Source organism: Perissodus microlepis, chromosome 20, assembly GCF_051167445.1.
Source record: "Perissodus microlepis isolate ML-2025 ecotype Zambia chromosome 20, ASM5116744v1, whole genome shotgun sequence".
Taxonomy (NCBI): domain Eukaryota; kingdom Metazoa; phylum Chordata; class Actinopteri; order Cichliformes; family Cichlidae; genus Perissodus; species Perissodus microlepis.
In genome coordinates this window covers 27422523-27435484 of record NC_140480.1, presented here as the reverse complement: position 1 = coordinate 27435484, position 12962 = coordinate 27422523, and the positions used below count along the sequence as shown (strand labels likewise).

Here is a 12962-nt window from a genome sequence, read left to right as displayed (position 1 = left end):
ACAGTCAGACACTAACAACAAGTGTTTGTATTATTTTTACTGTTCCCTCATGTTTGGACAGGATAGGCTAGTAGCTGACATGCAGGTGGAGTACATGTTCACCCAGTTACATCAGTAGATATTAATTCAACACAGCACTATCAGCTGGGAGTCACACTTTCTACTACATCAACCACAATCTTTACCCTTGAGGTGTGGCGGGAATAAAACGGCAGCTAAGCAGCAAAATAAATACATTAAATAATAATATTTCTTTAAAGAGCACTCAGTCCAGACTCATGTCTTCATCGTCGTCTTTCTTGTCTTTGGAGTCGCCGTCCTGATCAGACTTTGTCTCCGTCTCCATGGCTTTAGCAAAAGCCTCCACATCTGGAAAGAATAAAGAAGCTCCAGCTTTGAATTCTGCTCAAGTTATCATGTAGTTAGCTGAGCAGGTTAACCTTTAAGCAATTTCTCATCCACAGTTTAAAGACCTTTTCTCCACTAAAGTTAAAACAACTACTACATTTCAAATTTTACCTGGACAGAAAATAATTTCTGTTAGAATTTAACACGTTTCGTTTCAAAACTTCACACAGATGCAAACATAATTTTATTTGTTTACTACAAAATTGTAATCTATCTATCTACTGCAACGTTAGTGTCGAAGCATTTTAATATTGTGGCGTTAAGAAGGATTTAAAACAAGTACAGTGTTATTAAAATATAATTAAACTGATTTTATTCAATCAAATATTTAAGTGTAAAAAAAATCACAAACTCCAAAGTCTGTCAACTAACATCAACCCAGGTGAAATGTTGTTAAGAATTTATAAAGTAGCATAATTTGCAAAAATTAAGCTGTCAAAGTTTGGGCTAAACTTAAAACTAAACTTTTTATTAAAAATAAAATCACATGAAGTTGATCTAAAACAGATAAAACCTACAGCTATTCATGGATTATTGCTAATGTAATATTTGCCTTGGTGTACTAAGGCCCAGTTTCAGCTCCTTTGTGTTTCTTTGTTGATCAAAGGCTGATTGTTAAAGTTTTTCAAATGATCAATCACATTAGCACAGCTGCTGAACTGATTAAAGCAGGATTAAATCAGACTAGTGATGTCGATGACAATCTTAAATAAAACAGAATTGAAGCATTCTTGTTCAAACAATTTGCGACTGTTCCATGTGGGGACTCAACACAAAGGAAACGTCAGATTTCATACGACACTGTGTACGAACAGAAGCTGGAGGTGCACAGTGAAGTACATGCTGCTCAGCGGGCAGCTTCATTAAATCATATGCATGAGAGAGATTTTTCTGGCACGCTCCTGCACAGAAAGGCTTTCATCTTTCATTCCAGTATTACAATTTAGGCCTTGCAGGAATGTGGCAGTTTCTATTGAGGCTGAGTGATGCACATTTCATCATTACAGGGCGAGCAGGAGGCCCCACGCGGACGTCAGCGTGCCCTCTGATTTGTTGCGACACATAAATGGACCAACTATGTGTCTGCCATTCAGGCAGATTAAAATATATATATATATATATATATACTTCTGCATGTGTGCCCACCTGCATGGAAAAGGAAACTCATCCTAAGAAGAAGAAGGAACTCTGAAAAAAAATGTTTTTAACGATATACTAAAACCCATAAAGAAATCTTCTGGACTCTACTTTTGAAGCATGAGTGTTAGTATTCTGGCCGCCCTCCACTCAATGTTGATTCCTCACAGTCAGAAGTGACCATATTTGGTAGAGAAGGTAGTCTCCTAAGCCTCAAGGCTGGTTTAAATTTTTATTACTTGTTTTAAGAGTCTCACTGGTTTGGCGCCACCCTCTTGAGCAGCCCTAAAATCCTTCCAGAGCCCTGATGCTACATTACAAACCTACTGCTCTTAGACATTCACAGATCCAAGCTCCAAAGCGATCGATGCAACAGAACAACCTGCTCAGTCACTAATTCACTTTAAAACACAGTCTTCCTCCCACAAAGACAGCATTTGATAAGCTCCCCAGTACCCTTAATGTCAAGTTTGAACATCTCAGTATATCAATAGAATAGCTTCTAATGGCTTTTTTGACGTCTGTGTAGCACGTTGGTGAGCTGAGCTTGTTTTAGATGTGCTGTAGAAATAAACTTTGACCTGACTTGTAAATAAAAAAACTAAGCACAAGCTTATTGGACGGGCTCTGTCGCACAACAGATACAGTGGTATGCAAGAGTTTGGGCACCCCTGATAATTTTCATGTTTTTCCTTCATAAATCATTGGTTGTTTGGATCAGCAATTTCATTTAAATATATCATATAGCAGATGAACACAATGATATTTGAGAAGTGAAATGAAGTTTATAGGATTTACAGAAAGTGTGCAATTTACTTAAACTAAATTAGGCAGGTGCATAAATTTGGGCACCCTTGTTGTTTTTATTGATTTGAATACCTTTAGCACTAATTATTGAAACATAGAATTTGTTTGGTAAGCTCATTGACCCTTGACCTACATACACAGGTAAATCCAGTCATGACAAAGGGTATTTAGGGCAGCCAATTGCAAGTTTTTCTCCTCTCTGCATCTTCTCTCAAGAGTGGCTACATGGGAGCCTCAAACCAACTCTCAAATGACCTGAAAACAAAGATTGTTCCACATCATGGTTTAGGGGAAGTATACAAAAAGCTATCGGAGATTTCAGCTGTCAGTTTCCATTGTGAGGAACATAGTGAGGAAATGGAAGACCACAGGGACAGTTCTAGTTAAGGCCGGAAGTGACAGGTCAAGGAAAATCTTACATAAGCAGAGGTGAAGGATGGCGAGAACAGTCATAGTCAACACACACACCAGCTCCAAAGACCTGCAACATTATCTTGCTGCAGATGGTGTCACTATGCATCGTTCAACTATTCAGCGCACTTTGCACAAGGAGATGCTGTATGGGAGAGTGATGCAGAGGAAGCCTTTTCTGCGCACATGCCACAAACAGAGTCGCTTCAGGTATGATTAAGCACATTTGGACAAGCCAGCTTCATTTTGGAATAAGGTGCTGTGGACTGATGAAACTAAAACTGAGTTATTTGGGCATAACAAGAGGCAGTATGCATGGCAGAAAAAGACCACAGCATTCCAAGAGAAAGACTTGCTACCCACAGTAAAATTTGGTGGCGGTTCCATCATGCTGTGGGGCTGTGTACAGGTACTGGGAATCTTGGTAAAGTTGAGGGTTGCATGGATTCCAGTCAATATCAGCAGATTCTTGAGAACAATGTTCAAGAATCAGTGACAAAGTTGAAGTTGTGCCAGGGCTGGATATTTCAACATGACCCTAAACACTGCTCAAAATCCACTAAGGCATTCATGCAGAGGAACAAGTACGACGTTCTGGAATGGCCATCTCAGTCCTCAGACCTGAATATTATTGAAAATCTATGGTGTAACTTAAAGCAGGCTGTCCATGCTCAGAAACCATCAAACCTGACTGAACTGGAGATGTTTTGTAAAGACGAAAGGTCCAAAATCCCTTCACCCAGAATCCAGACTCTCATTGGAAGCAATCAGAAGTGTTTGGAGGCTAAATGTCAACTAAATGTTGATGTAATTTTTCTGTTGGGGTGCCCAAATTTATGCACCTGCCTAATTTAGTTTAAGTATCTATTGCACACTTTCTGTAAATCCTATAAATTTCATTTCACTTCTCAAATATCATTGTGTTCATCTGCTATATGATATATTTAAATGAAATTGCTGATCCAAACAACCAATGATTTATGAAGGAAAATCATGAAAATGATCAAGGGTGCCCAAACTTTTGCATACCACTGTAGATGTCAGTATTTGTCGATGTGAAAACAATCGAGGCCACAAACAGCAGTAAGCATGATTTTTATGCTGTCAAGTTTTAACATCGCAACATGCGAGTCTGTGTGGACTGAAACAGGTTTGGAGCGTCCGCTAGGACAGCTGCATGCCGTTCTTCAAACTTTTCAGTGTTAGTGCGCTTTAAAAATCGTCTCACTTGCTGCACATTATTAAATGTTTCTTACATTTCACGGCTGACAAAACGTAATGTTGCTGTTGACCTTTAAGTTTTGCAGAGCTGAAACAATCAGGTACAGTGCCTCTGCGCGACATGAGCCAACACTGACCTCCTTTGTTAGCAGCGTCGACGGCCTCTGCAGGCAAGCCAAACTGGTTCATTAGAGGCCCCAGCTGCCCGGACGCCAGAGCGCTGCTGAACATGCTCATAGCCTGCAGAGAGACCATAAATACCAACAATAAGGACAAATGCCACTACAAGATGCTAAATGCCAACAACCTGGATCCTCTCAAACACACCGTATCTCAGTTCAGATGAAATTTCTGGAATCAAGGATAATAAAATATTTAGGTTTAGTAAGAAAATGTGTGCATTTATCAGCCTGAAACTGCTACAGGTGCATATAATATGACACAGCATAAACCAAACACTATAATAAAAGAAGAACAAAGCTACAGCAGTTTTAAATGACAAATGAGGAAACTGTATCACTTTGAAGGGAACAGTCAGTTCCTCTCTGTTTAAAAAAAAAACTATACAGGACGTCCACCTGCTGAAACTGAGGTGAGCTCAGCGTGTTTTGCAGCTCCTCTGAGCTCTGAGGCAGGGACTCTCCGGAGGGCAGATAGGGCATCAACCTCTGCTGAACCTCAGGATTGGCCAGGATGGGAGCCATGATCTCAGGCGTCAGGACGCTCGCGAGGTCCACTGTGGGCAACAAAGACCCACACTGACTGGTTAATGCAAATAACAACATTATCATTCATATTTCAAACATACGAGACACAAAAATCACTTTTTTCAAGCACAATCAGATGCAAGTGAATCTGTAATTCTGAGCCTCAGTGAGATTATTGCTGCTTTAGATCATGAGGTTTCTTTCTACCTTAAGGGTAATAATTCAGTCATCTGTGCCATAGCGCCATAGAAAATCTTTATTAATGGAGCTTAAACGGTCAAACGATGGAGCTCTCAAAGGGCTTTATGATCTCAGTCACTATTGTTAATTTAGTAAAATTATGATTGAAATTAAAGTTAAAAGGGAAGATAAAGCAGGCTGCGCTTCAGGTCGTGACTACTTTTACTTCTTTGTGTTCCTCAGTTACAAAGTCAGATAAAATCTGAGATGTTTAGTGGTGGCTGTGAGATCACCTGTATGTCGAGTCAGGTTTTGACGTTATCTCTGAGGGTGGATCTGACTGATCCCTAAAGTATATTCTGCTTTACTGTCCTTATGAAGTCCATAAGAATACAGGTTTAAGGCCTGGATGCTGAGTGTTGCTGTTTTTCTGAGCTTTTTGTTAAAAACAAATATGAAGCAATGTGCTGGGAGTGAATCAAACAGTAAGTTAGGAAGTCATCATATGAGAGAACCTCCGTTGGTTCATTCACCAACTAATAACCATTTAACCCCCACAGCCTATCATTGCACTGACCAGAACCACAGTGCACCCAGCTTCTAAAGGCCCAATAGGTGATGCTATCAGGTCAATATGGACCAGACCTCTAAGGAATGTTTCCAGCCCCAACCTGGTGCTAGCAATTTGTATCTAATAAAATGTCTAATCAGGGCATATTGTGCAATTTTTCTTATAAAACTTAATTCAATATCACACACTGTCTTTGGCCCTTTTCTTCCTCTGCCATCTTACTTTTTGTATATTAATCTGTCAGCACATCAGCTGGAAGCTGTGCCTAATGTAGCACAGCACAATGAAATTTAATCAAAACAGCGACAGCCTGCAGAATTTTCAGGGGATTCGTGCTCCTGCAGCAAACTGAATTATAATGCAAAAATTACGCAGAATTAGCGACACTGTTGTGATCAGTCTTAATTATTTGCTGCTTAATTAGTGAAGATTTGACTAATTAGGTCTAATTATTCATTTACTTTCAAATGAACAAATCTCAGTTTTTAGGAGAACAAAGTTCAATTTGCCTGAAGCTTCCATCAAATCCTCACCTCCCTGGCTGCTGGCAGGTACGTTCATGGTGGCCAGGATGCTCTGCAGGTCTCTCAGCTGGATGGGCTGCGTGGGGTTGGCTGCTGCTGCCGCCACGGAGGACACAGCAGGGGTGGAGGGGGTGGTGGCCGTTGGGGAGGCCGCTGAGGTGGCAGAGGGAGTGATGGGAGTGGTGGGAACCTGGGAGGAGCCGAGCCGACTAGCAGTGGAGGTAGAGGTTGGGGTGACGGCTGTGGACGGACTGTGGATGGAAATGTTTAGCAAAACATTATGTAAAATCACAATTTTTTGCTATTTTTGCACAACAGAAAGAGTACTTCTCATTTTTTGTTAGTGTTTGTTTAAAGGCACATGATGAAAGACCGCTCAGCTTCAACAGTTATCGGTGTTATACACTTTCTTGCCTGATCACATGCAGAATAATTCATTTAGTGTCAAAACTCACCTAATCTTACACGTGTAAATCATGAATTATGAGTTTCATAAAGCATTTTTAGAGAATAGAGCCAAAAGAAAAAATTTGGAGAAAAAATTGGAGAAACTGTTCAGATGAACACTTTACAGGGACAACAGAGGAAGAGGAGTAAGGAGGTGTGGAAGTGTAGCTAAGCTTTTCCATCTATTCTCTTCTGCTCAGGACAGTTAGCTCCTCTGTGTTGCGCAATCCGCTTCACCAGAGGTTGTTTGGTTTCCCTGATTTATAAATCATGGCAATCCTCCTGGCCCTTAACAGCGTACACTACATTACTCTGTTTGTGTCAGGGGACCCGATCCTTGGGGTGGACCAATTTTTGGGGCGTGTTTTGGGGTTTGAAAGCCACAGAGATGCTATGTTTAGAGAAAATGCGTCTCAAATGTTCCGATGCTCCTGATACATAAGGGATCACTAAGGGTTTTCGCTTCGGTAGCATTCCTTCTTTCCTGGATCGGCTGGAGCTTTCTTTATGCGCCTTCTCAGCTTTGACAAACGTCCAGCTGGGATAACCACATGTACTCAGGGCCTTCTTGATGTGACGTTCTTCTGCTTCCCTGGCCGCTGTGTCTGCGGGGATGGTGTTCGCTCTGTTTTGAAGAATCCTGATGACACCCAGTTTGTGCTCCAGTGGCTGATGAGAGTCAAACCTTAAATACTGATCCATCTGTGTTCAGATGTTTTAAATGTCCCCGATTACTGATGGAAATCTCAGTATAAGAAGGCTAACCTGCCATTTTTTATATCCTCCCTGGTGAACTTGATGTGTTGGTCCACTGAGCTAATGTGATCCGTGAATTGTGGTACGTCCTTGGATTTGATTTTGATCAATGGTCTTTTATTGTAAAACACTTTGTGATTTTTATTTTTGAAAAGTGCTATATAAATACATTTTACTTACTTACTTTCTTACTTATCAGTGGTTGTTGATCAATGGTCATGACAATTTGCATATTAATGATCAAGGAACTGACCTCACAGCCTGTTGTTTGCCACTGGTGCTAGTTTCAGTCATTATGCAAAGGTACTGTTTTATAAGGTTGGGAAAACCTGCAGTCAGCAGAGACTGAAGAAGTCAACTGGATGAGTGATGAAACATTTCTCCCATTGAAAAAGCTACATCCAGATGAACAGAATCAACTTTTTGGGATTATGGAAATAATCATATCAGTTGGAGCTCAGAGCTTCTCTGGAAGAAAACTCATGACTCATGACAAACTGACTCAGTATTCTACTAAACTCAAAGTGGGATTTAGCTTTCAGGTTGCAAAGCAAAAGTAAACATGCATTCTTTTTTATGACCAGCAGGTGGCGACTTACAGTTGAAGTATATAAAAAAAATGACTCCTCACTTTACCTCTGACCTTAGTGACTTTAATCTCAGTGTCAGAAAAGGCAAAATTGCTCAGCTTAAGGATTCAAAAGGGGAACTTGCTAATCATTGGGTGACAGCTCTATATCTATATCCATCTTTTATATACAGTTCATGGTTAAACTGTTATTTTTAAGGTTATAGTTAACATTTGAGCTCTGCTGTACTGATGCTAAAACTTTCTCTTTCATAGCTTCCCTTTTATTGGAATTTCTCATTTTATCTTGTTTTCCACCTCAAAAATATTCTGGAATCCTTCAATATATTTAACAGAAATGTAAATAAGACACCTCGTGGAGGAGCTGCTGGCTGCAGGAACGCTGCTGCTGCTGCTACTGCTGCTACTTCCAAGAAGGTTGGCCAAGCCTGGACCAGCCAGTGTCCCGAGACCACCTGTCAATCACACAAACAGAGCTCAGCATCTCACTGATATTTTTAATGAGATGTTTTCACGTTGTTAGCTTGTGGACTCAGTCATGAAGGTACTCACCAATCCCTCCCAGTCCAGTTGGTCCAATAAGCTGCATCAGCTGGTTGTGGCTCATGTTACCCAGAAGGCTCTGCAGGCCACCCTCACCTTTACATGCAAGCAGAGAAGACAGGTGACACCCATGAAGGTGAGACAGTTCAGCTTCTTACCCACGACAGGTTTAAACTACGACACAGCGTGTTTGTTACCTCCGAGCGCAGACAGATCGTGTCCTCCGCTGCCGCCGCTGCCGAGAGCACCGGGCATGGGCGGGTTGTTCAGATACTCGTTCACTTTGCGGCAGTACTCGTCATCCTTATCAGTCTTTGGCTCCTGAGATCAGAAAAACAAAATGCCAGGGTTACTGAACATTAACATTTTGAGGTGTAAAGCAGAACAAGCCTTATTATTGCAATACACAAAAACAAAAGATCATGAATGTTGTTTTTTTGCTTTGTTTTTATCCTTTGTATCCTCTCATTTCCTCTAAACGTCTGCCAAAGGCATCCGGGTCTGTTTAAGCAGTTAACAGAAAGCTACCTGTCCTATGACTTCAGCTTGAATGGGAATATTGCTCACGCTGGAAACTGAAATTCCCTTCCGAGGGAAACTTGGTCTACTACCAAAGAGTGCTGGATCTGAACCAGAAGCAGGAAGATTTGTTATCGGCTTACGTGAAAGGAAGGTGACAGAAACGAGGTGGCTTCTTATGTGTAAAAATCTGTCAAATCTGATTTTCAAATCTTTCTTTTTCACTCACTGTGCGTTTTACACCTCTCTGCATTTAATCGTTAGTTATCATTAATCTCTGCCTCTCTTCCACAGCCTGTCTTTGTCCTGCCTTCCTCCCCTCACCCTCAAACGGTCATGGCAGAGGGCTGATTGTTGGGGTTTTCTCTGTATTATTGTAGGATCTATACAATATAAAGGGTGTTGAGGCAACTGTTGTTGATTGTTGGTTGTTGTTGTGATTTGGCACTAAATAAATAAAACAGAATTTTAAAAATTGACAATTGAACTGATTTTCCATGTAATGATCCAGGGGCCAGTTATATGGACAGCACAACAGATGAACCAGTTTTCGTCTGCTTGGTTTGAAGTGAACTGGGATGTCATGAGATGATTCTCCTGAATCTTCTTCAATTTAGTGAAAGATTCAGGAGAAAAGTCAGTAACCTTCCGGTAAGAAAAATTTATATTTAGTTTGAATAAAAAGAGACAACATGCTGGGAAACAAAGGATTAGTAAACAGACGAGTCTGGAGCAGCTGCATACCTGCATCCAGAAGAAGAGTCTTTTGGAGCCAGCTTTGAATTTCAGCACATAGACTCGTCCGGTAGTGCACTGATTCACCCGTTTGAATTCGCAGTCATCAGGAAAGATGATCAGGTCCTAAATTGGCAAATGGAAATGACTGCTGTGATATTAAGAAATTCAAACACCAGTTAACCTCATCCGGATGGCGTTACCTACATCGTCCACGTTCCCGGTGGTCCGATCCTTCCAGCAGAAATGGATGAGGGAGTCGTCCGTCTGTTGGATGTAGACCTGACCTTTACGCTTGTCAGGCGTCACCGTGCTGCCCTTCATGGTCATCTTACCGGCACGAAACTCCACCAGGTACTTACTGGAGGAGCCGCGGGACCCAGACACCATGCTGGGGAACAACGCTCCAGAGGCCATGATGATGACGATGATAAGCACTGACTGGTTTACAGCTGCTTTAGCGACCTAAATATTACAATAAAATAACATATAATTATTCTATGATCCCTTCTTTGTAACATCTGTTTGTCTGCAGCAGATAAGATGATCACATCAGTACAGATTACATAATATATTTGTTTTTTCTCTTTTTTTTTTTATATTTCATCCTTTTGATTAGCTATTTTGTGACTTTGCATTCAAACTAAACTCAACCTTCTCTGTTTATCACGAACACTGAGGTGATGCATCACGTTGCACAGCACACCCAGCCTCTCTGTATCGACGAGGTCTGGTCACTGACCATCTAACTCCATCTTCTTACCCACGCTACAACAAGAAGTCTCTAGAAACTTAGTTTGTACTTTAAGTGAAGCTTCACATTCAAGCACAGCAGAAGGGAAAGCAACTTCAATCTCTGTTTTCTAGCATCACACTAAAAATATGAGTTCTGATCTGTCCATCATAAAATGAAAATGACACCAAACTTCACACTCGTTCCTTTTATGAGAGGCTTTTATATGCAAGGAGCAGCTCTATTTACTTTGAACCCTCTAAGCACTCTTCCCCCTGTTCACAAATGACAGCACCTCAGAAGGGCTGTCTGGAGAGTGTGATGTTTGCGATGACACGATGGTCATGAGTCTGATGACGTCTTCCAACCTCCCCACTCTGGTAGGCGCTACAGATCAGTCTACACCAAAGCAAGGTTTGGAGATAGTCCTACTTCTTCATTATTCCATCCACTTTGTGTGGCGAACTGACTGCAAAAAAGCTGCAGAGCACGATGCTACCACCACCATGCTTGACAGCTTACATAGTCTGAAAGTTTCACCTTTATTCCTACAAACACACCTCTCTCATTTTTTTGATTGGCAACCTTTTCAGACAATTTTCTGTCCTTATTCTGATTTCCATCAGGTAGGATATTTTTTCTCCTTACCTAGAGTCCTTGAAATTATAAAATATTCTTGGCAATATATTATCAGCATAAATTCTCACATTTTAGAGCAGGTAAATGTTTGATAGTTCTGACTGAGACAATACCTGAAAGCTAAATCCATTTGTGGGATTTGTTCTGAAGTATAATCATTGCAGCTTTATAACACACACCCTGCTCATGCATTGGATGAAACGCTGTGTAACCACGATGGAGACTAGCATTACCCAGCATTTACAATCATCGCAGACCTTCATTCTGGTCTGCATTTGGATTTTTGAAGCCTAACAGCCAATTTAATGTAAACTTGTCATTGTGTTAGAAGCATTAAGGATTAACACAGCTCTGCTACATCATCGTGATCACTGTAAATCTAACTAAGACTGTGGTTTAGATGCATATTTGATAATGTAACTGGAGTTAAACCACTGCTTCCATAACAACAACAGGGACAGGAGCAGCCTCCAGCCCCTCACAGATGACTCTGCATCCCGCAGCCCGTCCTAAGCTACGTGAGGTCGAGCCCGGGCTGTGGCTCTAAATTCACACACAGTGAAAATAAACCTGTTCCCGTAGTCCACGTTACCAAATTCAAACATTTACATGTAAAGAAATAAGATGTTTTTACTCACGCTTCTCTCTGAAATATCGTTCGGCCGCAGAAAGGTCGGGCTCGGCGTCGGCAACTTTGATTGGCTGAGCGGTGCCGGTGCTTCGCTGTGATTGGTGGAATCATGTGTCAATAAGGTGGACTTTAAATCCGCTGCGCATGTTTGGTAGAGATAACACGAGCCACTCGTTTTACGTATCAAACCTGCAGGTTTGGAGATTTTCATACGTTTACTGAGCTCAGCAAAACATTTTCCAGTTACAGTCTGATGAATCGACACAGATCTTGTGGAATAAAGTCACTCTGAAAGCAGGAAAACTGTATTAAAGGAAAGTATTTTGAGTGATTAGGGCTCCATGCCATAACTTCCACTTCTGCCTATAGTGAACCCAAGGTGCGCAGATCCCATTAATTAAACTAGAGCTGGGAGGTCAGAAACTCTGATATATCCAGCTTTAAAATAAAATGCAGGCTTCAGGTTTGGCATTTAGGAAGTGGAGGACAATAATATTATTGGATGCAACTTTGCCAACTGCCTCTGAGTAAATCTTGAGAGGATGAAAGGAAGCTGAAGGCTGTAATTATGGTCTTACGTGATAGTCTTCTTGCACATCTGTAATTATGGTTAATATGAAGGCAACAAGTTCAGCTGCAGCTCGGTTTTGACACACACCATCTTTGCCTTTGCCTGAAATAAATAGAAAGCTATTTATTTTTCTATTTTAGGCATAGGATTAAGAAGCAAGTGAACTCACACTTTACTTGGACCTTCGCCCACTTTCTTCACATTAATGGGCTAAAAGCCAGAAGCCAGAAAAGTAAATATGGGCCAGGATAAAACGGAAATTAGCTGCAAAGTTTTGAACCACTTAAGAATAATCACCTTTGCATTTCATTGCTTTAATATTACACACAGCACATAGGAGCCTGTATCACTGGCTCATGTGAGCAGCCCCACGTGTGCATTATTATTTAATAAAGCTGGTGTGCTACAAATTTGTTTTCATGATGCAATAAATGTGTAAAACTGTTTTTTTGTCCCTAAATACTTAAAGATTCACATTTTTTTTTATAAATGGTGGGTTTAACAAATGTATTGACTCATCTGTCTAGGAATTTGAAATTTTTAAACACAGCCCAGAGGTCTCAGAGGCTCGAAATTAAATGTTTTCTTCTTCTTTCAGCTGCTCCCGTTACGGGTCGCCAGAGCGGATCATCTGCCTCCATCTCACCTTATTTGTAGCGTCCTCCCATGTTGCATCAACCCTCTGAAATCCTCCTTCACTACATCCATTAATCTTCTCTGAGGTCTTCCTGTCTACCAGCTCCATATTCAGCATTCTTTCTTTAGTATACCCACCGTCCCTCCTCTGCACATGTCCAAACCATCTCTAACTTTGTCTCCAAACTGCTCGACCT

The 12962-nt window shown here is 41.0% G+C and overlaps 1 protein-coding gene across 1 annotated transcript; it reads right to left on the bottom strand.

Annotated features, from left to right (window-relative positions):
• Nucleotides 1–19: 19 nt before the first annotated feature.
• Nucleotides 20–11784, bottom strand: LOC146364734 (proteasomal ubiquitin receptor ADRM1-like). The gene is made up of 10 exons (XM_084917406.1): nt 11566–11784; nt 9763–10020; nt 9565–9681; nt 8499–8622; nt 8311–8397; nt 8111–8213; nt 5976–6217; nt 4563–4720; nt 4122–4224; nt 20–369 (listed from the first exon to the last, which is right to left on the bottom strand). The coding sequence occupies exons 1-10, from the start codon at nt 11767–11769 to the stop codon at nt 266–268; spliced, it is 1500 nt and encodes a 499-aa protein (XP_084773532.1). The 5' UTR covers nt 11770–11784; the 3' UTR covers nt 20–265.
• Nucleotides 11785–12962: the final 1178 nt, after the last annotated feature.